The sequence below is a fragment of the Molothrus ater genome, chromosome 24 (assembly GCF_012460135.2).
Source record: "Molothrus ater isolate BHLD 08-10-18 breed brown headed cowbird chromosome 24, BPBGC_Mater_1.1, whole genome shotgun sequence".
Lineage (NCBI taxonomy): Eukaryota > Metazoa > Chordata > Aves > Passeriformes > Icteridae > Molothrus > Molothrus ater.
Window position 1 is genome coordinate 6,235,756 of NC_050501.2, and position 27,900 is coordinate 6,263,655.

The 27,900-nt window shown below is 47.3% G+C and overlaps 1 protein-coding gene across 1 annotated transcript; it reads left to right on the top strand.

Moving 5' to 3' along the window:
• Window positions 1–1,041: 1,041 nt before the first annotated feature.
• On the top strand, window positions 1,042–27,900 carry CLIC4 (chloride intracellular channel 4). The gene is made up of 6 exons (XM_036397076.2): window positions 1,042–1,194; window positions 16,222–16,331; window positions 20,835–20,960; window positions 21,757–21,863; window positions 23,020–23,201; window positions 23,924–27,900. The coding sequence occupies exons 1-6, from the start codon at window positions 1,123–1,125 to the stop codon at window positions 24,086–24,088; spliced, it is 762 nt and encodes a 253-aa protein (XP_036252969.1). The 5' UTR covers window positions 1,042–1,122; the 3' UTR covers window positions 24,089–27,900.

The following is a 27,900-nucleotide window of genomic DNA, read 5'->3' on the forward strand; positions in this document are numbered from 1 at the left end:
AGACATCCGGTTAAGCAGCAAACGCCTGGAGAGACAGGAGGTTTTGTTATTAGCAGCGAGCGCTCCGTTGGTAACCATTCCATGGAGCCATCGCGGGCTGCATTTGGGTACAAATTACAAATTACAGGGAGGCTCATCCCGGGTCACAGACGGCATTGAAGTCACTCTGTGCCACCTCGGGGGATGCCACAGCCCCGGCCTGCCCTGGGAACGGCTCTGCCGAGACGCTCAGGTGCAGCTCCACTCAGACTATTAAAAATACAGTCTGGGCTTCCAAAGGGAAAGCAAGGACTGGGAGCAAGGGCGGGAGGCGCCGGGCCATGAAAGCCGCTCTGTTGTGTGAAGCCGCATGGGGAAAATGTGATCGTGGCTCTGCTGTTCCGCTGGAAAGGCTGGAAAAAGTGCGGTTTCTCCTCTTTCCGATGTTTCACCCAGTTCTCCTGCACATTTTTTTGTCCAGCTCTTCAATCCCCGACCTTAATAGTGAGGGGAAAATTAGGCTGGAGACTCAACTTGGGATGGATTTTCCCCCCTGCCAGGAAAGGAGCTGTTCGTGCTGCTCTGGTGTGGTGGGTCTGTGAGGGGGAAGTTTCTAGATTTTAAGTTTTTTACCTGAGGGTGAGGCAGGCTGAACCGATGTCGGGGGGACACATACCCACAGGGCTTGGCCCCGCCAAGGCCGCTCCCAGTCGTTGTCACCGAGCATGACATCAGCCGCGGGCGGTGTCTCATGGCCGGGACGCCCACGGCTGACACGGGGGTATCCCCGCCACCATGGGGGGACCACGGGGACCCCGGTCCCTGAGGGGACTCCGCGGCCGCCATGGCCGGTGCTGCCCCTCAGAACTGTCCCCTCACGGCGGCCACGCCCCCTCACAGAGACCACGCCCCCTCAGCGCTGCCCAGCATTGTCCCCTCCGGGAGGCCACGCCCCCTCAGCGGTGCCCCCTCACTTATTGTCCCGCCCCCTCGCGAGGCCCCGCCCATCCCCGGCGGGCTCCAGGCGCGGGGCGGGGCCGCTCTCAGTCGCGCTCAGGGCGGGTGAGCGGAGCGGAGCGGCGTCGCCGTCCCGGCTGTGGCAGCGGCGGGCGAGGCGGAGCAGGGGCTGCAGCAGCGAGAGCAATGGCGCTGTCCGTGCCGGTCAACGGGCTGAAGGAAGGCGACAAGGAGCCCGTCATCGAGCTCTTCGTCAAGGTACGGCCGAGGGGAGGCAGAGGAGGAGAGCGGAGGGGAGGTGGGGCGGGGGAGTCTCGTCCCGTCTGAGCGCCGAGCGCGCGCGCGCCGCGACCGTTGGGCGCTTCCCCCCCCCCCTCCTTCCTCCCTCAGCTTTCCCGCCCGGGGGGCTCCGAGTCCCCTCCCGGCTCCCTCGGCCCCTCCGTGCGCACCCCGCTCCCCGCAGACCCCGCTCCTCAGCCGGGCATGGCGAGGGGAGCCCCTCGGAGCAACCCCCCGAACACCCCGCGGGCGCGGGGGGCTCCGCTCGGGGCGGCTCCCGGCGCGGTGCGGGCACAAAAGCGGAGCCGAGGGCGTGTGCCCGGCGCCGGGAGGGAGTGCGGGAGCCGCGGTGAGTCAGAGCCGCGCAGATGGAGCGGGCGATAGCGCCGGCGGACCGCAAGAAAAGTCACTTCTTTTTGGGAGAAAAGTGCGGCCCGGATGCGTTTTGCTGGAAGATTCTCCGGCCGGAGCAAAGGGTGCCGCGGGTGCGGGGCAGCAGCGCTGGCACAAGGGAAGAACCGAGCGCCACAATGGATCGCCCTCGCTCGGCATTGTGTGCCCGGCCAAGCGCAGGAAGGCGGCAAAAAAAGCAGCAAAAACACGAGTTACTGCTCGCTCCCCGCCCCAAAAGTCTACTTTTTATGACGGGAAGTGAATATGTAAAGTAACACCAGGTTTTTATCCAAACTAGAAGAATGAGCATGTGTTGTACTGCCCTTATCTGGCGAAGATACCATATGGTATCTCCACATGTTTTGCATTCATTTATTGCTGTATGATGCAATATTTTGCATCCTCCGGGGCTCTGGTGATGCAGCATCTTACTTTTACTTCATATCAAAAGTAACACCAATTACTCTGTGCAATCTTCTCTTTCTGTGCTTAAACGTCCTTTAATGAAAGCCTCTGCAGGAAAGTATTTACATTGTTCAGATGAAGTTTCTTCCAATTGCGGAGAGAAAATCAGAGATCTCTTCATCTGGGAACTTGGGAATTGCTTTGTATGAAAGCAACAATGACAAGCATGAGAATTTCCAGCTATTTAGAAATAAGTTATGAAATATCGATTTTATTTCTTAAATTATACTCTCTAAAAGTGTTGAATTTTTCTTCTTTTCACTTCCTAATAGTAGTATCAAGAGGCACTAATGGGAACCCAGGGAGAGCATTGCAGTGGAGGATTCCAGACCTGATTTTGGTCAGAATATTTAGGCTCTTAGTATAGAGGTTAGGACTTACAACTGCAGCAATTAAGTTACAGATTACTCTGAATTATTTATAGCAGTGTATCTTTAATGCAATGTGCCAATTTATCTTCATCTGTCCTAAAGTTCATCAGCTGATTTTTCTTATTTTTAAAGAAATTTGAGCAGTGATTGATGGCAGAATGATTTGGGGGCAGAGGGAAATCAGCTTTGTGGGTGTGTTTAAAGAGAATATTTCATGCATGAGGAGTGGCATGGAAGAAGCTGTAAAAATAGTTTTGAGAGAGATGTGTTCATTCTGATTAAACCAGAATTGGACCAATAAACGTGTGAGATTATATGAAAGGGGGAAATCAGAGAATTTTTCTGTCCTTTTCTGTTGAAATTTCTTTATTGGCATGGGTTTAAGAAGGCTAAATTTTGGGTTATCAGTGAGGATTTTTTCCCTCAAGGAAACCTTTCCCCATTGTTATGGATGACTGCTGCACGCTGAGCACTGTCTGCCCTAAGGATAAAGTTCAGGTTAAAATAAGAGGTTATTACTGCCTGCCTTCACAATCTCCTTCAGGTAAAGGGCATCCCCCAGACCAAAACAGTTGTTTCACCTGGGTGTTGCTGCCTGTCCCACACTTTATTGAAGCTGTTGAGGATTATCAGGACAGCTTTTTTTGTAAGGCAAATAAAATCTTGTTTTCTGACTCATTTAGATGCTCACTTCAGAAATTGCTAGGAGGATATGTTTATTGAAGAGAACCAAGAGTGTCTGTCTAAAGGAGCACTAAAATTGGATTTTAATAATTATTTTTTCCTCTGTGAATGGGACGCTCACTTGCAGTTTTTCCACGTGGTTGTGGGTGCAATCTAGAAAAAAAAAATCCCAGGTTACTGAGAGTGTCTCCACTCAGATAATCACTTTTCAAGCCGTGTCTGGGTTCTAGCTGTGCCCTGCTAGCCAGGGAAGCTCTTCAGGCAGAGGTAGTGGGAAAAGTTCTGGACCAAACTCAGCCCAAGGCCCGGCCCAGGGGCGGTGACTGCATGACCTGAGCACAAAGGATTGTAGCAGCCAGACCTGAGATGAAACAAAGGTAGGGATTAAAGCTTGAGAAACAAACCTGTGAAGCAGGAGAAAGGGTCTGGCTCTGCGCCCAACCCGTGGGGTTTGAGCCTTGTTAAATTGTGATCAGTAACAAAGTGGATGGGCACGGCCCGGGGAGGGAGGAGCACAGCCAGGCTGGGCTCGGCTGTCCCAGGGCTGTCCCAGCACATCGGGGCCGTTTCTCCCGGCACACAATGTATCGGTCTGCTGTAACTTGTATTTCCAGAGCCTGCGAGAAGCCCCTGCAGGATGAGGGTAACTTAGGTAAGAAACTCTGTTACGGTGGTGATTCTTGGTGTCACAATGAAAACTTCGAGAATTTATTTCATTCCGGAGCCGGTGGGCTGCCTGTGGTCTCTTCTAAAACAAGTGTAAATATTTTCTGAGTATTTTCTCTTGAGAGTTGATTAGGACAAAAGCAGTGATGTATCTGATTTCATTTCGTTTCCTTGTCTGGTCCATGTTTTATTAACGAGGGAGGCTTCCATTGTCTAACAGGAATATTTTCATGTGCCCTAGTGGCATTTCAGAGCAGTGAAGGCTGCATTGTGGTGAATGTGCTCAGAGAAACTTGAGCTCTGGAATTGGAGTGCAGCTCAGACAGGTCACTTGGAATAATAGCTGTGCTTTAGTTGGTGGTGTGTGGAATTTTATTGTAAATAAAAAACGTGGTGAGGTGAATTGGTCAAATAGGCCCAGTCACCTGTGGAAATCACCGAACAGTTACAAAACTGCCTGTGCAGTTCCTGTTAGGGAGTGTGTGAGGATGGAGCTGCTGAAAGCTCAGCCCTGGGCGTTCTGGAGGGCACTCAGTGATTGCATCCTCCTCTCATACCGAGGTGAAGACACAGAGGGTCAGCAAGTTCAGAGTTAAAGGAAGCAAACGCCAGACTCCACTAATGAGGAATTCAGAGTTGTGTGTCTCTGCTGGCATGGCATGGGCTGGAGCAGATGTAGGAAGCAGTGAGGGAGGTTTCCCCTCTGCCCTGGGTAACGTGTGTGTACTTGTAATTAATGAGCCCTTGGATTCTGGCAGCTCCCAAGTGAGATGTCATTGCAACATGGGGCACCTGTGTTCAAAATCAGATAGAGCCTCCTCTCTGTTTACCCTTGAGCTGTCTGTCAGTACAAGAGAAAAAGCTGTGATTTCACATTTAATAAATCCCCCACTCTGGAGCGTTCCCAGTGCTTGTAGCAGAAGCTTGTCTCTGGTTTTGTGGATCTGAACCACACAGAGATTTGGCAGGTGAACTGTTTGTCTTCTGGGTCTGTTCTGTTCAGTGCAGGGCTGGGGCTGGGGCAGGAAGGGGACGTGAGCATCTCCAGAGGATGGATTTGTGTGGGTTCAGGTCTGCCTTTGTCCCACCCTGTGCTCATTCTCTTATGTAAGCTCTGCTGTGGCACTCTGCAGCCCTGTAGCTCTGGACATTGCTTTATTACAAACCATCCCTGAGCTTCTTTGTCATCAGGTTTTATTTTTTTTCTCACCCACAAAGTAGCTGTATGATTTAGAGGCACATCAGTACAAGGAAATAACAGGACTGGAGACATGCAGTGCTGCTTCTCAGAGGTAGTCTTGGCAGGGTTATTGCTTGATAATCTTATTAGATAAGTCTCCTCCTTATGCACCAGATCATCCTTGGAGGGTTTGATGTAACCTCAGCAGCTGAGAACCTCCTCAGCCTGTCTTTGATATGCCTTTGGTATGGACAGCAAAATGTCATGTGAGGGTTATTTCTTGGGAGTGTTGTAAAGGAGCCCTTTGTAAACTGAGGTGTAACCATTGAGTTATATCCTGTGCTCAGTGGGTATAAATCAGGCCTTTTCCTGCTCTGGTCAGCAAATTCCTTTAAATTCTGCCTGGGGAAGTCCTCACAGCCAGAAACATCCTCAGCTTTTTCATTTGGGTCTGGTTGGTGATGCAGGAACTGGTGCTCTTGGTGCAGCGTTGTTTAAAAGTGCAGAGATGGTCTCAAGTGTAAATGTTATTTTTTTTGCAAATCATTGGTAAGTAAGCTTAAAACCTCCTGGCAATAATTTCCAGAGGGTTAACTCATTTCCAGATGAGTTAGCTTTCCTTCAGTCAGGAATTGCTTCTGAGTAATGGTTGTATTCCCTGGCATCCCTTCTCCCCTTCCCAATGATTAACACCAGACAGCTCTGACTGTCAGGAGAACTTCTGTTTGACTGTGCAGCTGGAATGTGGCTTAACACTCAGTCACTTTTCCTCTTTTCCCCTCTAAAAACTGTGAGAATTCCCGGATTTCAGCTGTGGCCCTTCACAGGCTGAGGGCTGGGCTCTGTGGTGGTGCCTGTGAGTCACTCCCTCCGTGGGACACGTGCCATGGACACATTCCTGCAGCACAGATCCTGCTACAAAAGACAAGTCTGTCCTCACTTTTCCCAGCTGGGATTTCTCTGGGTGTGCATCGAGGGCTTGAAGTGGAAGGAAAAGCCTTTGTGGCAGAGCAAACGTTGTGGGGCAAACTTTGGGGCCTGGAGGCTGCTGGAAGTCAGGGATGAAGGAACTCTGAGGATCCAGGGCTTGTCCTGGTGCTCTGGGGTCAGTCTGTGGCTGAGTGTGCAGGGATGAGTTCACCCAGCAGGGAAGGGAAGGGAAGGGAAGGGAAGGGCCCCGTGAACACCAGCATCCCTGAGAAAATGACTAAAGAGACTGGGATTCTCTTGAAAGAGAGTTTTGTGTTTGGCCATAGAAATAGGTGATTGTTGAGAAGCAATGAGATATGAGCAATCCTTACATCACCCCGGGGAGTGGGTGGGGGGCCCTGCTAATGTGGCAGTGGCAGCCCTGGGCCAGGACTGGCACATGAGAAGTTGGTGATCACCCCCTCCCAGCCTGCAGTGACTCATGGCACTGGCTGCTCCTTGCATGGCTCTCCTGACCTCATCTTGGGCATGGAAAGGGTTCTTTATTCCAGGAGCAGGCCTGTCTGTCCTGGACTGGGGAGAGCAGAGAAGCTGTTGGTTCTCTGGATGTGGATTTTTGAGGGCTGAGTTGTCCCTTCCAGGAATCTGAGTTTGGAAGGACCTAACTGGGGAATTCCTTGAACTCCAAGCTAAACAGTAAGCTGTGCACTCTGGGAAGTGACTGTTGGACTCTAAAGTTTGATTTTTCCAAGTGTTCATTAGCTCAAAGGGACAAAAAAAAAGCCCTGGACTGTTATTTTCTCACCAGTGTGTGCTCAGATTGTGTTTAAATGTTTAAATGAAACATTTCTCGTGATGTGACAAACACAAGGCCTGCAAGCTTTTGTAACAGTGCCTGCACCAATCCCAGCTCCTGGCCAGGCTGGACATACCACTTCAAAATCCACAAGAACGACTTTTAAGGCTGGATCACTGTACTTGGCAGTAATTGGATTTGTTGCCTTGTTTTGGTAGATGTTCTTTTTTCCCAGTGAACTGAGCAGTGCAGTTCTGTAAAGCCTGAACTGGACAGTGTGGGAGAAAACAAGGTGGTTTTTGTCTGCCAGGGGAGGCACTTGGTTTGTTTAAGACAACAAAATTTCATTAAGGTGGTGGTTGGTTGCAAATTGATGGTTCATGGAAAAAATAGTTTACATCTGTATTTGTTATCCATCTAATTTGATTTTTATCTTCAAAGTTCTTGGTAAATAAGCTGTAACAAACAGCTTATTGTCCTAATCAGGTTTGGGGTTTTTTCCTGCATGTTCTTCAGTGGAATAATATAGTTTTAGTCTTAAAATAGATGCTAGGTGCTCCCTTGTGGTATTAAGAATTTGTGCATATTTTACCAGTAAAAATACCTAAACCCAAAATTGTCATGTTGTCTTCACAGGAGTTTCAATAGGGGTTTGACTTCAGGAGCTTTAAATCCTTTATTTAGAATATTTTTTTCCCTTAAAAAAAGTAACAGTTAAATTTTTTAAACCTGCTTTGAGTAGTTTGGGGTTTTAAATTCAGGTCAAATACATTTGAGGCACGATCTGGATTTTTAGGGTGTTTGCTTCTACTGAAGTGAAAAACACAAACTAAAGTGCTGTTAATGACAAACATCTTGGTGTGGGAATTCTCTGAGAGCTCAGACTTATTCCTTGTATTGTTGGCCCGACAAAGGGCAAGGAAAGGAAATGACTGAGTTCTCCCCACTGAATCTCCATATTAGGTATAAACTAAATATAGGAGTGTAATCCAGGAGTGAAGTCATATCTGTCTATTTTCCTGAGAAGAGCTAATGGGATCACTCAGTGCTACTGGGCCAGCCTCAGAGCTTTTTGGCTCTCTTGGAGCTTTTCTGTTTTGGCTCAGTCCTTTGGGGAGCTGCTTGTCTGAAATAAAGGAAATAGCTTTTTTACATGGTTTTATCTAAAAATAAAATCAAAGCAAGCCTAAGGAGATTTTGGGGCCTTTCAGGGTGTGCATGAGGTGAGACACCTCATGTTCTGGAGCTCAGGGAGATCAGGACACAGATCCCAGAGGAGAAACTCGGCTCCCATCTCCCAGGGGAGGGGGAATTCAGCCAGGGAGGGGGAATTCAGCCAGGGAGGGGGAATTCAGCCAGGGAGGTGCCTTTTGGTCGTGCATTGCTTGTGTTGGACAGGGAGCACACCTCCCCCAGTCCCTTCACTCTGAAACAGAAACTCCAGCCCCACTTTTGGTCTCAGGTCATGTTTTTCCTCCCCAGAGCTTCTGAAGGTGCTGCTGCCAGGGGAGCAGGTTCAGGACTGCTCTGGGTTTTGAGAGGCTGCTGAGAATTTGGGCAGTTGGTGTCCTCAGTGCCCTCCTTTGTGGGCACTGCTGCTCCCCCCGGGCTGGGGCAGTGCTTTGGGGGCACATCCTGTGTTCTACCAGGCTCCAAAACCCCCAGCTGGTGCCTTTTGGGCTGGGATTCTGACATGAAACTCCTCTGGGGTTTGTTGGGCTCAGTCCAAGTCTCCTGGAGGAGGAGGAGGAGCAGCCCAGGGTGAGGCTGGAGCAGCTCTTGGTTGTTCTCTCTGCTCATCTGCCCAGCCCCTGGCTCATGTCTCTAAATGAGGTTATAAATACCACAAACACAGCTCTGTCTCTTCCTGTCCCACGGAAGTGAGGCACAGTCAGAGGATTATTTGAAGAGCTCTGAAATGCCACAGACTCAGATTTGACTGGGTTCTTCTGAGCCCCAGTGACAGCGTTTGCAGTTCTTTCCTCTCACTCTGGTGCTCCATGATTTGGTGGGGGAGGTTTGGAAATGGTCTCTTGGGCTGTGGCCAAGGCACACACTGTACTTACACTGTACTTAAACTAAATTTAATAAATCCAGGGAGACACAAGCACTGTCATGAACAATTCCTGCTCTGGCTCTATGCGCTGGACACCCAAAGGCAACTTTCAGGCAGTGTAAAAGAAACCCTCAGTGCTGCAGAGTTAATTGTCTGCTACAAGTTTCCTAGCAGAAAATTGCAAGATTGTGTCAAGATGTTGCCCAGCACATTGGTACCCGTGTGGCCCTGCTGATCCTGGGGGGTTTGTTCAACACCAGCTCTTATTCAAGGTATTGCCACGGCAGAGATGCCAGGCCCGTGCCATTAGAGAATAATTGGATTTTCCTGTGCCAGGCCAGGAAGTGTCCTGAGTCTGTCCACAATAAAGCCAAGGTTTTGAGTTCCTGTCATTAAGCTCATTTCTTCACTGAAGAAAATGGTGATTTGTATTTAAAACAGGTTTGGGACTCTCCATCTGATTCTTCCAAAGGATGAGCATGGAATAATTCCTGTTCTCCAAAGGACTAGAAGCACTTAATTAAATCCTGCTGAATTGTGAATTTACTTCCCTACACCATGAGGATCCCACACCATCTTCCAAAAGCTTTTGAGTGAGAATTGGGCAGTGATGAGCAGGAGCTGCAGGAAAGTGTGCAGGACGAGTCTGCTGATGGTTTTCTTGGGAGCAGCATCACAGGGCTAAAAATAGCATCATCCTAAAATGGTCAGTGGCTGTTCCAGTCCAGTGTGTGCCACAGAGGGGACTTATCAGAAAGGTAATGACTGCAGGGGCAGCTTGGATGGGCTGGCAAACATTCCTTTCCCTGCTGAAAGAGCCAGATCTCAAGCAAACACAGGCACTTGAGTTAATTATTTTGAAGTATTTTTTGAGTTTAAAGGAATCTCAGCTGAAGTGGAACTTGGGTTCCTTACAAATGGTGATAGGGGTCAGGGAGGCAGTGGTAACTCAGGTTGGTTTTGCCCTGGGTGTGTTAATGTCAGCCAACATACAGCAAATGTACACTAATTATCTCAGGCTAATTATCTTAGGGAATTCCAGGTGTCAGCACTGACCTGATGATTTTTGTTTTCCATTTTCCCATGTTTTTCTCAAAGGAATTGCTATTTAAAGTAGCAGGGATGGCCTAAGTTGTTCAGTAGAGCTAAATTTGGGCAGGGTGTGGTGGTTGTGACTTGAGAGTTTACCTTCACACAGTGGTAGCAAATTAAGAATTCACTTTCAAAAGGCACTTCTGATGTCCTGAACCCTCTGCAGGATGTGCTGTTGGTTTTTCTCCCCGATTCCCACCTTTCCTGGTTTTGTTCATCGTGGCAGGGAAGTTCTTTGGGCTCTCAGCCCCGTTTTTGTGCCAGCCCTGTGCTGAAGTGTTCTGTTCCTGTGTGCTCTGCCTGGTGGCACAAGGAAAAGCTTTGCCCTGGGGGTCGTGGCCCCAGCTGTGCCCTGTCCTGGGGAGCCAGAGGTGGCAGGAGGAAGCGTCCCTGTCACTGAGCCCTCAGATTAAATCTGGCTGAACCGGATTTGGTCAGGGCTGGACTCTGCCTTGCTCCCTGACCTGTTCCTCCCCTAAAAACAAACCAACTCCCTTCTCAAACTGCAGGTCTGGGAGGGTGGCAAGGAGAGGAGCACTACTGCAGATAAGCTTTTCCAGCCCTGCCTTGTCACTTGTGTTGCTCTTTGAGTAAGAGGAGAACATCAATATTCATCAATATTTGAGCCATGGGAGCCTTTAAGGTCTGCTTTGCTTTGCAGAGTGGGTGTGAGCAAAGAGCATCCCCGGGGGCTCCTCCGTCATCCCCGGGGGCTCCTCTGTCATCCCTGAGGCTCTTCAATCATCCCGGGGGCTCCTCCGTCATCCCCGGGGGCTCCTCTGTCATCCCTGAGGCTCTTCAATCATCCCGGGGGCTCCTCCGTCATCCCCGGGGGCTCCTCCATCATCCCTGGGGGCTCCTCCGTCATCCCCGGGGGCTCCTCAATCCCTGAGGCTCCTCCGTCATCCCCGGGGGCTCCTCCGTCATCCCCGGGGGCTCCTCCGTCATCCCCGGGGGCTCCTCCGTCATCCCCGGGGGCTCCTCCGTCATCCCCGGGGGCTCCTCCATCATCCCTGAGGCTCCTCAATCCCTGAGGCTCCTCCGTCATCCCCGGGGGCTCCTCCGTCATCCCCGGGGGCTCCTCCGTCATCCCCGGGGGCTCCTCCTCCATCCCTGGGGCTCCTCCATCATCCCTGGGGGCTCCTCCATCATCCCTGGGGGCTCCTCCATCATCCCTGGGGCTCCTCCTCCATCCCTGAGGCTCCTCCATCATCCCTGGGGCTCCTCAATCCCTGAGGCTCCTCCATCATCCCTGAGGCTCCTCCATCATCCCTGGGGCTCCTCCGTCCCCGCCCCAGCACAGGGGGCAGTTGCAGGGATGGCCCTGTGGGGAGCCTTTGTTACATGGATTGCTGTCACTCCTCCCTGGCTGCAATTCTCTACCCCTTACTGGAGCACCCTCAGCACAATTCTGCCTGTTCAGCCTGGCAAGGTGAAGGTCCAGGGATCTGGGCTGATGCAGGCAGGTCCTTCTCATGTGTGGAACATCAAACCACTCCTTTCTGGATCCTCTGTTCCTTTATCTCAGACCTTGGAACTGCTGCAGGTTTTTCACTTGAATGGCTTTGTTAGTTCACCTTAAACCATTTCCTCTCAAAACAGTAATCCTGAAAGGATTATTATTAATTACTCAGTTTTGGAATGAGCTTACTGCTCATTAAGCAGGCAAAATTGATTGTTATCTGCTGGTTTGAGGCAATGGCTTTGCATCATGCTGGGTTGCTCATGCAGTTTTCTCAGCAGGTTTGGTTTTCGCTGTTAGAACTCCAGACATATTTCAGGATTACTGAGTTTAGGATTTGAACATACCCTTCCTTTCATTTTCATTTCCCCCCCAATCTGTTTATTGGCTGGAACATTATTCTAGGCCTTACAGAGTGCAGCTTCCCCACCTGGGGGAGTGGGGATTTCCTTGCTGTGCAGCCACATGGCTCCAGTCCTTGTCTCTGGTGAAAAGTATTCTGTGAGATGCTTCTAAAGTGTCTTTATCTCCCTTCATCCAAACTTCTCTTACCACTTCTGGTAAAGATGTCACATCTGGGAGAAATTCCCTTGAGAGTTTTGGGTAAATTAAGAAATGGTCTCCTGGTCTTCTGCCCTTTTGTTCTATTTTTGCAGGCAGAGACTGAGCTGGATGACATTGCTCATCAGATGCACTTTGAGTTTATTATTTTTCTGCAGTTATTTGATCTACTTTGGGAAACTTGTAGTGGGCTCCTTTTAACTGATTAATATTTGAAACAGTTTTGCAGAAATCTTTGGGACCAAGGATTTCTAGAATTCTCAGACCTGTGCTGTATAAGAAGGGGTTTGTGCCCTTTAATGTTTCTTTGCTTTTCTGGCTTTTTGTTGGTCTTGCAATAAACTCCAGCACTCCCTTGCTAAGGTAAATCCACTCAGGTTCTCGTGTCAGGAGTCAGGTTAATTTTTATGCAGCTGTAAAGACAAACATTTCACAATTTAAATGGATTTTTTCCCCTCCCCTTAGCTGGTTCAGCCACTCAAACAGATGTTTGGTTACTTGTACTCTCTGGGGCTTTGTTTTTTTGGACAGTCTCATTTGAATGAAATCACTGCTCAGGGAAGAGAAAGGGAGGAGGTGCCTTCCAAGCTAAGCTCACTCCTGCAGACACTGGGATAAGCAGATTTTGGGTTTTTCCCTTTCTGCACTCCTGCATGGGCCGAGCTGCTGGGCTCTGGGAGTTGCCAGGAATTTCGGTGTGGCTGTGATAAACCAGGCTGGCTCCTCAGTGAGCAGCTGATCTCTGTTACTGCCCTGCAACTCTCCCATTCTTGTTTGAACTTCCTTTCTTATTTAATGTTTCTTTAAAAATAGCTTTATTTGTTTTCATAGAGCACTGTAGAGCAGCGTTCTGGAGGGTGTGGGCCCTGCTCTCCCTGTGCCACGTCTTACAATTAACAAAGTCCTTTTTGCCACCTTCTCAGAAGTTTTTTGAATTCAATTCAGTTTGTAGAGGGTAACACACAAGTGAGAAATTCCATGTTCCTCACTGTGTAAGAGGTGGGGCACTTTTCCTCTCTCTGGTCCTAACCCCTACAATTGAAAACCTGCAATTCAGTGAAATTGGATATGTGGTGAGGTTTTTGGATACATATCCTTCAGTGTGCAATGGTAGAATTGGAAATTAGCCCTAATTGCAGGCAAGTTTGGCGTTAGTAATATTGCCAATATTACTGGTAATAAAGATTTTAAAACTGGTTTTAAGAAGGATTTGAAATAAAACCCCAAAGCTTCTTGGTATAGGATGACTATAACCTTGTTAAATAACAAATAACCTATGTTAAGGTTAGTGCAGAGAAGTAAACATGCAATATTTGCTTTACTCTGATGGTGATGAGGATTAGCCACTGAAGATATCCTGGAATTTTATGGCCTGAGTTCAAAGACAAGGCAATGACAAGAACAATTATTCTGTGATTAACCCCTGCACGTCAGATCATGTCAGAATTCAGAGTTTTCTTCTCATATGTGAAGTTCAGAGTTTACTGCCAGCACAGCTCTGTTCTGGCAGAGAAACCCAGAGCCAGGAGTGACTCGTGCAGGAGCACCCAGCACAGTGGGGACCTCTGAGGAGAATCCATGGATGGAGGGGGCCCCGAGCTGAGGAGAATCCATGGATTGAGAGGAACCAGAGCTGAGGAGAATCCATGGATTGAGGGGGCCCAGAGCTGAGGAGAATCCATGGATTGAGGGGGCCCAGAGCTGAGGAGAATCCATGGATTGAGAGGAACCAGAGCTGAGGAGAATCCATGGATTGAGAGGAACCAGAGCTGAGGAGAATCCATGGATTGAGGGGGCCCAGAGCTGAGGAGAATCCATGGATTGAGAGGAACCAGAGCTGAGGAGAATCCATGGATTTGAGAGGAAGCAGAGCTGAGGAGAATCCATGGATTGAGGGGGCCCAGAGCTGAGGAGAATCCATGGATTGAGAGGAACCAGAGCTGAGGAGAATCCATGGATTGAGGGGGCCCAGAGCTGAGGAGAATCCATGGATTGAGGGGGGCCAGAGCTGAGGAGAATCCATGGATTGAGAGGAACCAGATCTGAGGAGAATCCATGGATTGAGAGGAAGCAGAGCTGAGGAGAATCCATGGATTGAGGGGGCCCGGAGCTGAGGAGAATCCATGGATTGAGGGGGCCCGGAGCTGCTCCTGAGGAGGGGCTGGAGCATCAAACACCAAATGGGCCTCTCAGGCAACAGTTACAGAGCAGAATTCCTTGGCTCCAGAGCACTGGAGCCGGAGTTTCTTGGCATTCTGAGTGCATTCCTTCTCCAGTGTGTGCTCAGAATAACTTGGGACTTTTTGGAGCAGAAGTGGGACAAACGTTTGCAGACAGAACAGTCTGGGCTCCCTTTGGGCTGCTGGGCTTTGAGAAAGCATCAGGGCTTGTTCATGGCTCTGATCCCCTCCTCTGACTCCAATAATCCAAAAAGCCTGTCCTGAACTAAAGCAGATGCTGCTGTTGGTTGCTCACTTTGAATGTTGCACTTGAGTTGGGAGAGAAGCAAAGTTTCAGGATAAGTAAATGCATTTGACCTTTTTTGGTCACTTGGATTTTGGCTTAGGAGGATGGACCTTAATGAAAGCCACAGGTCAGCCTGAAATTGTAAACAACTTTTTGTGCAGTTCTATGATTTTAAAGTAGTTTTGGTTTGGATTTCAGTGGGCCAGGTAAAGTTTAATGGGATGGGGATTTCAGCCTGTGCTGTTACTGCAGTGTAACTCAGGCTTTGCTTGAAGTTTGAGGACTCAGATCAGCTCTGAGTCAAAGATTTATTTCTGCTTCAAAGCATGAATTACCCTGGGCAGTACAAAATATGTATTTTCCTTAGATGGGATGCAGTGTTTTGTTTTCCAGTCCCTTTTTTCCCAAAGGTAGATCAGACCTGACACGTGGCAGCAGAAAAAGCAGATGAATATAAATCTATAATTTACCTGTAGGAAATGTCAGCTCCAGTGTAAACATGGGAGGGGGAATTGCTGAAACCCAGCCTGCTGTGCAGGGACAGTGAAGGGTTGAATATTAACATTATCCTTTTTCTAGATGCTTCTGGAATTGTGCCTCCTGAGCAAACACATGGCAGAGTTCAGGACAATCCATTAACAATAACCTGCTGCAAGTTTGACTCTACTATCCAAAGCTAAAGCTGGCAATTTGTAATTTGTGGCAGAATAACAACTTCCTTTCTCTGACAAGTCTTCATTAATGACACCAATAAAGGTTTGAAGAAAACTGTGTCTACAGCCAGGTTTGGGGAGCTCTGACAGGAGGGACACTTGCAGGAATGAGTCCATTGCCTGTAGGAACAGTAATTCATTTAAAATCCTCAACAGCTCTTAAAGAGACTCAGCTCTGTCTGCAAAGTCCCCATGAGTTCACAAAACCCAAAGCAGCTTTCTGAATCTAAGGCAGTTTCACTGAAAACCTTTCTCTTTTCCTGGCCTCTGAAAATCCTGCTGTTATTCTTCTTAACTTTCAGAGTCTTTCTGAATTCTCCTCACTGTGGTGATGAAAGAATTGGCCAGGCTCTGAGAATTGCATGGATGAAAATCACTCTTGGAAGGACTCTAATAATAACAATAATAAGCAAAATCCATTGAAACTCATCTGATATAAAGGACATGTCAGGATAATCTGACATATTTGGCTGCTTTAAGTACTGAACCAGTACTCAGAGAATTGAATTTTATAACAAAGGTTTCCAGTGCCTCCTTCTAGCCCAGAAAAAACTAAAATTTTCCAACTCAGCGATGCATCCTTCATTGTCAGAGCGATGATGAGATGGGTGCTATCACTGGGAGCCCACTGCTGCTTTCCAATGGGCCTTTGTGGTGCTGGGACAAAGACTGATTGATAAATTGCCTATAAAAAGTGGCTTTGGGATATTATTTGATTGTCAGTGAAGTCTCTATGTACTCACAGTTATGTCTTTCCTCACAACACCTGCAGTACAATCAATTCTCAGTTCCTGGAGCACTGCACAGGGAGATAGAGGCACTGAACTGGGGAGATGACTCCAATTAATTAGCCATGCCTTGGAGAAGAAAGAAAAAGAATAATAGAGAGCAGAGAGCAGCAGTGCCATTGGAAAGCTGCCATCAGAAGGTGTGGCTGCCCACAGGAGGACGTTCCCTGCAGCCCTGGCAGTGGCACAGATAACTGAAATATTGCTCTGTGCAACTGCTGAGCAGCTGGAGCACCTGGCAAGTGAAAACCTGACAAATGTGGCAATTTCAGTTGTGCTGAGTGTGTGTTTAACCACAGCTGCTCCAGAGGCTGGGAGATGAGCAGTGCCCAGCCCTGCCCACAGTAATTAATGCATTAATTCATGCTCTGTTCTGTCTGCAGGCTGGCAGTGATGGTGAGAGCATAGGAAACTGCCCCTTCTCCCAGAGGCTCTTCATGATCCTGTGGCTGAAGGGAGTCGTGTTCAGTGTCACAACAGTGGACCTGAAGAGGTAAGAAATCCTCCATTTATTGGGCCAGCAAGAGCTCAGCATTCTCGGTGGAACAAAGCTTTGGCCAGAGCTTTTATGGCTCACAGGCTGGTTTTGTGAAATTAAAACCTCTCCTAATAATTAACTGAGGCAACCTGGGGGTAAATGGTACAGTCATTGATGGTTTAACCAAAAATAATGGTAAATTCTCTTGAATTCGTTCAGTGATGGTCCTTTGTAAAACTCACAAAGTCTTTTGTAAGTGAATATTGACTTTTCCTTTCCTGAATGACATCAAGATGCCCTAAGTGGGGACTGATGGATATTTTCAGTCAGCCACCCTCTGGTCAAACTCCAGTGATGGATAATTGTCACAAACAATGTGCAGCCTCCTCCTTTTCTTCATGTTTTTAAGATCATTTTGGTTATTGTGCAATAATAATGAAAATACCTGCCCATGAGGTAAATCCAAGTGAAATGGGTAGGAATAAAATGCAGAATTTTCAATATTCTGCCTTTGTACAGTGTCAGCCAGATCAGTCCTGGTGCTGTCACCTGAACTGCAGCTGCTCCTCTGTGAAATGAGTACCTTGGTATAAAACCAGTGAGAAGTGAGTCCAGGAGTCTTCATTTCCTCAGGCTGGGCATTCTTTTTTATGAAAGTGCTAAATTCAGCAGGGGCCTGTGTTTGCTTTGGGTGTGAAGTCATGTTTTCCCAGCACTGATGGAAACTCTGCCGAGGGGAGGCTGCCAGTGCCTCCAAACCTGAATTTCAGGAATCAAGCCAACAGAAACAGAGTGTTCTGCACTGAGTCCAGCTTAGAAGGGAGAAATCACCCTGCTGGACTTAAGCTCTTGGGATTTTTTTGAGGGAGGTGACTTGTTTGGGTTTTAAAAATCACTGAAGTTGCTGCTTCAGTGCTGGCAAGGAGTGTTGAAGGCTCCCATGTGTGCTGAGGGGCAGAGAGCAGCTTTTGTCAGCTCTGGGTGCATTGGGAGCTGCTCAAAGAGCTTTTCTGGCCAGTGTGGGATTTCCCTGCCAGTGCTGCTGCTGCCAGCCCCATAAACCAAACGTGTCACATCTTCCACCAAGCCTTGCCTGTGGTTGCTGCAAGCTCAGGGGCAGAGCTGCTGCTTGTGGGCTCTTGGGAATTTGGGATTTCCTTTTCCTTTAATGATGGGGTTGTTTAACCTATTGCAGTTACTGAGGTGGACAGAGATATTTTAGGTTTGAAAGGCTTTTTACTGCTGGACCAGTTTAGATATCATTAAAGTGCCAAATATTCCTGATGAATTGGCTTTATTTTGTGTCCCCTTGGCAACTTGGGGTTCATTGGATGGGGGAATGGGATGTAAGGCTAACTTTTAGCCTATATAAATTGGTTGCAGATGTTTAAAGTTGACCTTCCTTACACAAGGAAAGCTTTCTTTCAGGATCTTTTTTTTTTTCTGTTGAGGAGGGGAAAACACAAAATAAGTGCAGAATTAAAGCTCTGCAGGGGAATAGGTCAAATAAACCACCTTTGTGTTTGCACTGAAGGGGCTCTCTGGGAAGGGAAATAAAGGACCACTGAAGCTAATTCAGGTTGGAATAGCTATTGATACAAACTTAATTCCTTTAGACTTTATTTAGATGTCCTTAAATACAACTTTAACACTGTGGGCTGATCAATACCCAGGGGCAGAGCAGTGCAGCTTGCAGAGCATCACATCCAGCTGAGTGCTGAATAGGAAATGTTTGCTATCACATGGGGCTGTTTCCCCTTGTTATCTCTGCCAGAATGATAATAGATGTTAGGTGGTGCCTTAATATTGCCACAAGAAACTGCTTTTGTCAGCACTTTATTCAAGCCAATTGTCTGCTCTGCCCTTTTTGAGTTTGTGTCTGACAGGAACAGAGCAGAGCAGGAATTGTTTAAAAAACCTGAATTTATTTTGTTGGCCAAAGCCAGGAAAAAAGGCTTTGCTTGCCTCTGCCTCATACCATCAGTGCTGCACTAGAGCAAGGCCAGCTCTGTTTGTGAGCCTGAAAAGGTCATGGTTGGGTACAAAAGTTCACGAGTGAGGGACTTGGGACACAGGAACATCTGAGCCTGTGCTTCCCTGCAGAGCTGCCCTGAGCTACCAGAGGCACGTTCTGCACTGCTCAGCTCTGCCCTCAGCACAGCAAACGTGCACACAGGCCAAGGAGGGGGGCAGAACCACCCTCTGCAGGAGTCAGGCATTTCTCCCCTCTCTTTGGGCACACAGAGGCTTCATTCTTCCCTTCTGGGCAGCAGCACTTCACGCCCAGAGCTCTGCCTTGTTCTGGGGGCCAGAGCAGAGCTGCACTGCACAAACCATTTGTTGGGCTCGGAGCAGCACTCAGGGCCAGCTTGCCTTCGGCTGAGGGCTGAAATCCTGTTTGAAGCATCTTCATCTGGAGTTTTTGCAGTTCCTCTGACAGGCAAAGCTTAAATAATGATATGGAATATTCAAATTAAAGATTAAAGACCACCCAGAGGTGAATCTAACTTGAGCAGAGTGAAATGCTGCTGAGAACTGGGGTTTTAGTGCTGACTTTTCCCCATGTTACTCTTCAGATCCTCATTGCAGTATTTGTGTCATTTATAAATGTGTTACATTTGGGGGCTGGAATTTGTCTGATCTACAATAAGTGATTTGCATGCTAATTACTACTCTGGTTTGTGGCAAAGCTGTGAGGTGTTTACATCCTAACTCGGGGTAGTGATGGCCAGATAATTAACGTGGCCCTGCCTCCAAAACCCCTGGTAAACTCTGGGGTAGGCACAAACCATCTTGGAATTCTTTGGAGTGGCTGCAGAAGGGGTTTTTGTTTGGGTTTGGTTTGTTTTTTATGCTCTCCAGCTTTATCTCAGAAGGAAAACATCACTGTTACAGTAATTGCCTTCTTGTTGGACTGTTGAGGGAATTTGTACTCTGAGCCTTTTCAGGCTGTTGCTGTGTGCCTGTGCTCCAAGGGCTGTGCTAGAGCAGGGCTTGGCTGGGATCTCCTGGCAGGGGCAGAAAAGTGGAAGTCAAACCCTGAGCTGGGCTGTGGGATCTTCATTCTGCTTTCTTTTGAAAGATCCAGATGGATAAAGTGCTCTGAGATGCACTCTGGCTCTTTGGAAAACTCTTTTTTCAGTTCTTTGGAATAATCTGTTTCTGAGGAGCTAAAGCTTGCCTTTGATAGTATTCCTGCAGATCCTGTGCTCTTGCCCTGTTTGTTTTTCAAATAACATTCCTTTTGAGGAATTTTATCTGGCCAACATGGGGAACTGGAAGGGAGCCACGATGACTTCCTGTGATTGTTGGGAGTCACAAAGCTGGATTTAAATGAAGTGTTAAGCTACTTAAAGCATTACTCAATGACAGACTTTAAATCCTAAAAGTGAGAGAATGGTGGCAACTCTTAGTGAGAAATAACTTCTGAGAAGTTTAAAAATTGAAAAGAGTTGAATTCTTGTACTCATAAGGTCTCCCAGGGTGTAAAGTGTGAAAATCCCTTTTCTCCTTCAGTCTTACAAGTAAGCACACCTTGGCTCTAGAAAAGGGGCAGGACATGAAATTCTGGCAGGGGTTCTTAACTTTGTAAGAAATGGAAAACAAGGCAGAGTCGGAAGCTGGGCTCAGCTCAGAGCAGGACTGCAGGACTGGGGCTGTGGGTGGCACCAGTTCAGTTTCCCTGGCTGCTGCTGCTGCTGTCAGGAGCATTTCCTGAAGTGCAGTTGCAGTTTCCAGTAAATCCAGTCCCTGCCTGCCTGGAGCTGGCTCAGGAACGTGGCCAGGCTGGACAGGGCTCAGGCCCAGCTCAGGGTTGTGGTCCAGGCTGGATTTGCTCAATCAGGAACCAAGGGGCAGATTTACCTTGGCTGAGCTCTCAGCTGGGCCAGCAGGAGGTGGTGGCCAGGCTGCCTGAGGGAAATGTTAGTTAGAAATAGAGCTAGAAATGGCTATTTCAGCTTTTTGCTGTTTCTCTCATGAATAATCCCAGTGTGGGGTTCCTCTCCCAGGTGTGCTGCTCTTGTTTGTAAATTCCTTTTTTCACTGGGGGAAACTGAAGCATAATTTTAACCATGATGTTGAAGCATCTGTCAGCCTGCCTGGAACCAGCCTCCCTGGGCACATAATAAATGCTTTATACACTGGGCTGGGGCAGAGCTGCTTCTTTCCAGAGCAGCTCTGTGTCAGGGGGGAGGATTAGCACAGATTATGCTATATATAACTGCTCTGTGGGGCTGGGGAGAGTGGGAGCTGTGAGTACAGGTGTCCCTCTTCCAGTCAACATTGGATTGAGTTGAGAATAAACACAGCCAGAGGTAGGAGGAAATTGTTTTTAACTGTTTCAAATGAATTTTTAGCGTGTGTATTCAAAATGTTTAATTGTAAACTCACATTTTAGAAAGAAAACTGGTGGTGTTTATTGAAAACTGAGGATGTGGAAACCTCAGCAGAGCTTTTGTGGTCATAGCAATGAAATGTTGTCCCCTGCTTACTGTTCATGGGTTTGCATGTCCCCAGGAAACCAGCAGACCTTCAGAATCTGGCTCCAGGCACTCACCCCCCCTTCATCACATACAACGGGGAGGTGAGAACAGATGTGAACAAGATTGAAGAGTTCCTGGAAGATGTTCTGGCCCCACCCAAGTAAGTGTTAAACTGATGGTTTGTCACCTCACACAGCTCTCCCAGGGCATTTCTGCCCTAAGATGTTCTTCAGCAGCAATAAACTGAAGACATGGAATAGTTCTTGCTTGTCATACCTTCCTCCCCTCAGCTCCCTCATCTTTAGATCAAAAACTGTTTTCTCTGTAAGATTATTTTTAAATTATCCTTTCTATACCCCAGTCATCCTTTCTGCACTTTCAAACTCTCCCTCTTGGTGACAGGCACATTTCTGTCCAAATAATGCAAATGAAGATGAGTCTGCTGTACAAAACTTAGTCCTAAACTATAGAGAGAATTTGTTTTCATGTGTTCAAACTGTCTCCAGACTCTTGGCTTTGTACTCTTCAGCTGGCAGGCAGATCCAGACACTGCCTTTAACAGACTGAACTGTTTTGTCTTTTCAGCATGGCAAAACTTCATGTTTTTGTTAAGGGAAGGGGAGTCCATCATTCTCTGATGCTAATTAAGTGGAAAACCCTGAGTTTTGCTTACAGATGAGTGATGTGCTCCTTGGCAGCACTGGACTGAGGGAGCTCTGGTGCCCTGGGCTCCTCAGACACTCTGCTTGTACCAAATGTCTGGTTCAGAAAGCAGGAATGTGCTTTTCTCCCTCTGGGAAGTGCTGGGTTTAAAACCCTCAATGTGTGATGCTGCGCTTCAGGAGCCAGTCTGGAAAAGGATAAATCAGTAACAAAATGCCAGTTTGTGCTAATTAATAGACAATGAGCACCATTCTGCTAAATGTGCTGTTGATCTGCTCCTTGCTGCTTTTCAGGTACCTGAAACTCTCACCAAAGCACCCAGAATCCAACACTGCTGGAATGGATATATTTGCCAAATTTTCTGCTTTTATCAAGAACTCCAGACCAGAAGCTAATGAAGGTGGGTCACTGGGGGGACAGAGCACTCCTCATTCACTGTTGGTGTTTTGCAGAGCAGCTTTGTGGGAAGTGTCTCCCTGACAGATTTGGCTGCATGTTGGTGGACACTTGAGAGTCTCATGAATTAAAATCTTATTTAAATTTAATGTCAAAGATTTCAACATTTGAAAAGGAACTTCAGTTCAATTAGAATTTCAGCGGGGTGTGCATGGGTTGTAAATATCCCTAGCACTGGATCTTCCCTGTGCAGCAGCCACTCAAAACTCTTGGATGAAGGATAAATATTTCAACATCCAGAAGCAAATTTCAGGCAGAGTTTGTGTCATGCCCCAATGGTTGAATTTCTGTGCATCTGCTGCTCTTATTTCACCTCTCTAGGACTGAGGGTTCCCATTCAGAGTTCTGAGCTAAGCTTAGTTTGTGTCACTTCCATTAAAGGATTAAAACCTTTCTGTGTGGAGGGAAAACAGGAGATTTCCCACGAGGGATCAATGAGTGGTGAAGAACTCACAGCTGGGCCTTTAAATAGTTCAGTACAAATAAATTTTGTCCTCAAATACTTGGAGGGAAAACCAAACTCAGGGAATCAGGGCTCCTTTCTGCTGCATTTCAAAGGGAGAGATGTAAAATATTTGCAAACGGTTGGGAAATAAACGGGGATTTTCTGGGGTGTGCTGCCCTCTGCTGCTGCATTCCGTAAACCTTCTGTTCCATTCCCAATCCTGCTGTGCTCCAGCCCCAGCCTGGGTGCACTGGGTTGGTCAGGGCTGTTTGCTGAGCATGTGACATTAAACAGATTATGTTTAAATGTATATAAACCCCAGCATAGCTTAATTCTAATCAGTTTAAGCCAGTTAGGCACAGTCTTAAGAAACTGACATAAGCCACTTTTTAAACCAAAAATAAACCCTTGTGGGCAGTCTTACAGTATTTGAAATTAGTGCAAACTCCTGTATTAGCAGCTTTTAAATAACCTGCGTTTGTGGGATATTTAAAGAGATTCTGGTCCAGTTTCAGTGTTCTGATGAGCACAGAGACACAAAAACTGGCCAAGGGTTACAAATCCTTCAGGGTAGCACAGGGATGTGGGGTTTGGATTTCAGATCTGGTGGCAGCCTCAGTTTAATATGAGTTTTGAATCCTCTCTTCCTGTGCAGCCTTAGAGCGTGGCCTCTTGAAAACCCTGCAGAAGCTGGATGAGTACCTGAACTCGCCCCTGCCTGATGAGATCGATGAGAACAGCCTGGAGGACGTCACCGTCTCCACACGCAAATTCCTGGATGGCAACGAGATGACCTTGGCCGACTGCAACCTGCTGCCCAAACTGCACATTGTCAAGGTCAGGCCTGGGGGGCTGCAAGGGGAAATGCAGCAGGAAAAAATCTGTGCTTTGTGTTGTTCCTGAGCCCAGCTAATTGCAGCTGTCTGCAAGCTTAGCTGCACTGATAGCACCTGAGTTTGTGCAAGTTTGGGTCACTCAGAGGGCTCTGAGCAGTGGAGCTCAGGGCAGGTGTGAAGCTGGGCAGCAGAGAGCCAAACCCCATTCCCTGCACTGACCTCGAGGTCTCAGGGAGCTGCAGAGCTCACGAGGAGGAAGAGGGTGAAGAAGGGGTCAGCAGGTAATGGCTGAAGGGGGTGTCTGCTCACTTCTGTAGAGGGAACTGCTCCAGAACAAAGTAAATGACACAAATAAAGGCATTGTAGAAATAACCCAGTTGGAATCTTGGAAGAGGCAGCCTGGGACAGCCACAGGAGTGCAGATGTGCCCACGTCAGTGTGGTTTGGTTCCTCCCCTGCCTGCAGAGCTCTGTGTCAGTTCTGTACTGCAGGTGGAGCCACAGGCTCAGTTTCTGGCTGCCTGCAGAAGTTTCCCTGAGTGAGGAGAGCCCCAAGGGAGCGAGGCAGGAACAGCCAGGGCATCCCTCAGGAACAGCCTCTGGAAACTGCAGGACTCACCCCAAGTGCCCAGGCTGGAAGGATAAACTCACAAGAGAGTGGCCAGGGCTGGAGAAGTGCTTGAAGTGACGGATGCAAATACCTAACGTAATTCTGTCCTTCCAGGTGGTGGCCAAAAAATACCGCAACTTTGAGATTCCCAAGGAGATGACAGGGATCTGGAGATACCTGACAAATGCTTACAGCAGGGATGAGTTCACCAACACCTGTCCTGGAGACAAGGAGATTGAAATAGCTTACAGTGATGTAGCCAAGAGACTCACCAAGTAACCAGCACCTGCAAACCAGGTCCTGCATATCCCGTAACCATGCTTCTAACAGACTGCTCTTTTCATATCAATAGCAATTGGTTTTTGCATGAACTCGCAGTTACTCCAAGCCACGTGGATAGACCAGGTACAGTAATTACCTAAAGTTTGCAGACTTTAATTACAGGCTTGTCTTTCCTGACCTCCTCTCACAGCCTTTGAGCGTGGCCGGTGCAGTCGTGTTCCTCTTGCACTGGGGTGACTCTGGATTCTTCAGTCTGAAGGGTTGGCTCGCCCCTGCTGCTGTTCTCTGTAAACATTTGGTCCATGATTTGTCCAGGAATTGGTTTAGGATCCTGTCTCGCTGTATGGTACAAGGAATATTTATGTATTTTGGAATTTATTGCTTTTCCAGAAGATCTGTACACACCTGTCATACCTGTGACACGTTGAACTGTACCTGCTTGTCTATCCTATTTACATAGAGAAGGGAACTTAGTATCCAAAAGAGCCATTTGCAAAATATTTGGCAATGTTTTGTTGGTTTGTTTTGTTGTATTTTTATAAAATCTCTTGGAATTGAAGTCATGGTAATGGTTGAGAATGGACTCAATGTGAACCTTGGATTTGAATGACCTCAGCCTCAGGGAAGTTTGAATCCAGGCTTGAGAGCTGGGGCAGGAAGCTCAAAGCTCAGAGTTGATGTTTTTTGTGTCTTCAAGAGCTTGAGGAGATTTAAAGACCTGCATTGTATGAATTTTGAGTTGCAGCAAACAAATAATTGTCAGGATTTTCCAGCAGGAAACAGCAGAGTTGGAAGCTGCCCTCTGTTCACCTTAAGAATTGCAAGTGGCTTTCTTTTTGGTAGTTAAGAGCCTTTTTGTTTTGTATAGGTATTTTTGGTGATTTTTACTTAAAAATCTGTTCTGTCATAGCCCAAATCCATGGAAACTGTAGTGTCCTAACTCTGGGTGGGGAATAGCAGTGCAATGATTAGTGATGCAAAATGGACTGAGAGCCATGAAATGGGAACTTTTAATGCCCTTTCTTCCCTGAAGAAAGCTAAAGTGACCTTTAAAAAGAACATTTGCCTTAAATGATGGTAGGGTGGTTTTTTTTCCTGAATGGAAATCTGGGAATTTTGTAAAGAAATGGTGGTGGAATCCAGTCCTTTCCATGGAATTGATCCCAATTGTTTCTGTGCACCTGGACTGCAGTTTTGCATACTCATAATCATTGCACTACTATACTTAAATCTTTTTACAGCAACACTGAGGAATAGCACTACAATTTTTTTAAAAGCAATTTTCAAATGTTTCTAAACCAGGGAATAGTTTTCTTGTTTAAAATTAATGGTTTTGATGCACGAAATAAACTGCTAGGTTATTTTTAAAAGACCATCATAAACAACTCCAAAGAATGCTAGACTTATATGCCTATTTTTTTGTAAAGATACTTTTATATTTAACTGATTTTAGAAGCTGGAAAGTGCTATTCCTGCTAGGTTGTTCTTGGAATATTTAACATTCTGCAATAACGTGGAAATGCTCACACAAACACTTTTATACACTAATTGTTTTCTTTTTTCTTTTTTTTTTTTTTTTTTTTTTTGGTAAAGCACTGGCTTTCTGAAAACCAGCCTGACTTTTCTAAGCATCCTGCTTTTGCTACTTTATGTACCCATGGAGTTAGTTGGACATAGAAGAGGTAGAGAACCAGATCCATATTTGTATCCCTGGCTTGTGGTGCCTTGCCTTGCCTTCCTAGAGCTAGAATTCCAATATAAAGGCACTTAGTGATCCTGTCACATCTCTTTCAAAGGCAACTCTCTTAGATACACTTAACCCCTGTTCTGATTTGTTTCAGGAATGTTTAGGCACAGAGGGAAATCCTGGGGACTGACCTGGTTAGGAGAACCTTGGCTGTAGCCCTTCATTAATTACTGTGTTCTAATGTCACGTTCCCCTCCTCAGTAAAGTTCCTCAGCCATCAGAATCCTCTGTAGGGCTTCAGTCTCTGCTACAACGTGACATCTAGAAAAAGGAATGACTTTTTTATTGAGATAACAGCATTTTTAATGACACATAGGGTGAAGAAACCCCAGACCCAACCCTCCTTGGTTTGGTGCTCTTGGCCACCACAGAGGTCACAAAGCTGTAGGAAGCACCTGATTGTGGGCATATCTTTGAAAGGAGACCTAAAAACTTCACAAAACCAGGTCAGGATGGCCCCTGGAAGTTGTGGTGGTGGGGTTTGGAGTCAGGCTGTGCTCCCTTCCCCAGGGAATTGTCCCTGGAGTGCAGAGAGCAGGGCACCCACAGCCAGGAGCTGCTGCAAGCAGCTCCCAGCCCCTTAAACAGCAGCTCAGGCTGCTTCTGGCACCGTTCAGACCCCTTGAAACCAGTGCCCTCCTCCCTCAGAGCTTTAACTGTGTCTGAGAGCTTGCAGACAGAGTCCAGCTCTGGCTGTGCCCAGTGGGTTCCTGACCTCACCCAGAGCAGCCTTTCCCTCGGAGCTGGGATCCCAATGAGCTCCAGCCTGGCATGGGAACTGTCCTGGGTGTCTCTCAGGCTTCCTGCTGCAGTTTTGTTGTGGCAGGAGCTGCCCAGCCCCTCCTGGCTCGGGGAGGGAGCAGGGACCCGGTGGAGAGGAGCAGCTCCAGCCCCACAGGTGATCCCTGCAGAGCAGGGGAACGGCAGCGTCTGCTGTGGGCAGAGCACTTTCATCTGGCCCCAATCACCAGCTCCACGCTAATTAAAAAAGCCCTTTCATAACTATGTAAATTCTTGACTTCTGTCAACTTGTTTACAATCTGATCTTTAAATGCATTTTTAATTTCATCAAACAGCAATTAATCTACCCCCTGTTTAAATTTAAAATGCTGCTTCTAGCCCCTTCTCCAATTTAAAAACAGCAGTTACCCTTTCAAGTAGGCATTCCAGTTTGCAAGTTGGTTGCATGTATTAGCATGCTGAATAACTTTCTTTATTCTCAAGCTGAAATATGCTTGAATTCGCATTAAAACAGGTGACTTGTGTATTTCCTGAACACCAGGGGAAAATCCATCACCTGCACCTTGTTTTTGTGTGGGAGAACAGATGATCCTAGGTGCATTATTATTTTTAGTTTTTCCCCTTAAAGCTTTTCTTTCTTGAGGAGATCCCTGCTGTGGAAATGCTGCCTGTGGAACAAGAGGTGTGTGGGACTTGTGGAACAATTCCACCCTGTCCATCCCTTCCCTGGATGGCCCACAAGGGCAGCCCCAGCTTGCAGCTCTGCATTTTCCCATAAAATCGGTGTTTTCTCCACACTGGGCATGTCCAAACTGATCCAGAGCTGCGTGATAAGGAGAGAGATGTAATCAAATTTTTATGCTAAAGCAGCAAATTAGCATTTGGTATCAAAGGAGCACAGACAGGAGTAAATGGGAGCTGCTGGAGCCAAACCCACTGATGCCTATCTGGGTGCAGAACAAAAAGCGGTGAAGTGCAGCCAACTCTGCTGCTCTCCCTTTGCCACTCAGAAGCCTCTGAACCCATCCAGTGAAGGTTTTTCAGGAGAAGGCTGAAACCCAAGTGAGAAATGCTCCATTGCCTCAGGACCTGTGCCACCAGCTCCTGAGTTTGGTTTCTGCAGGGGGGGCAGCAGGGTGAGGGGATGGAGCCTCCCAGGACAGGACATCAAGGATTGGAGCGTGGTTTGCAGAAATACTTGAAGAGTTGATACAATTTGTTGTAGTTTGCTTATGTCTTTCACTTTCTGGAACATCTTTTACAGATATACCAGTATACTGCTGGCAGCTATTGTTAAATAAAATTATATTTTCACTACCAA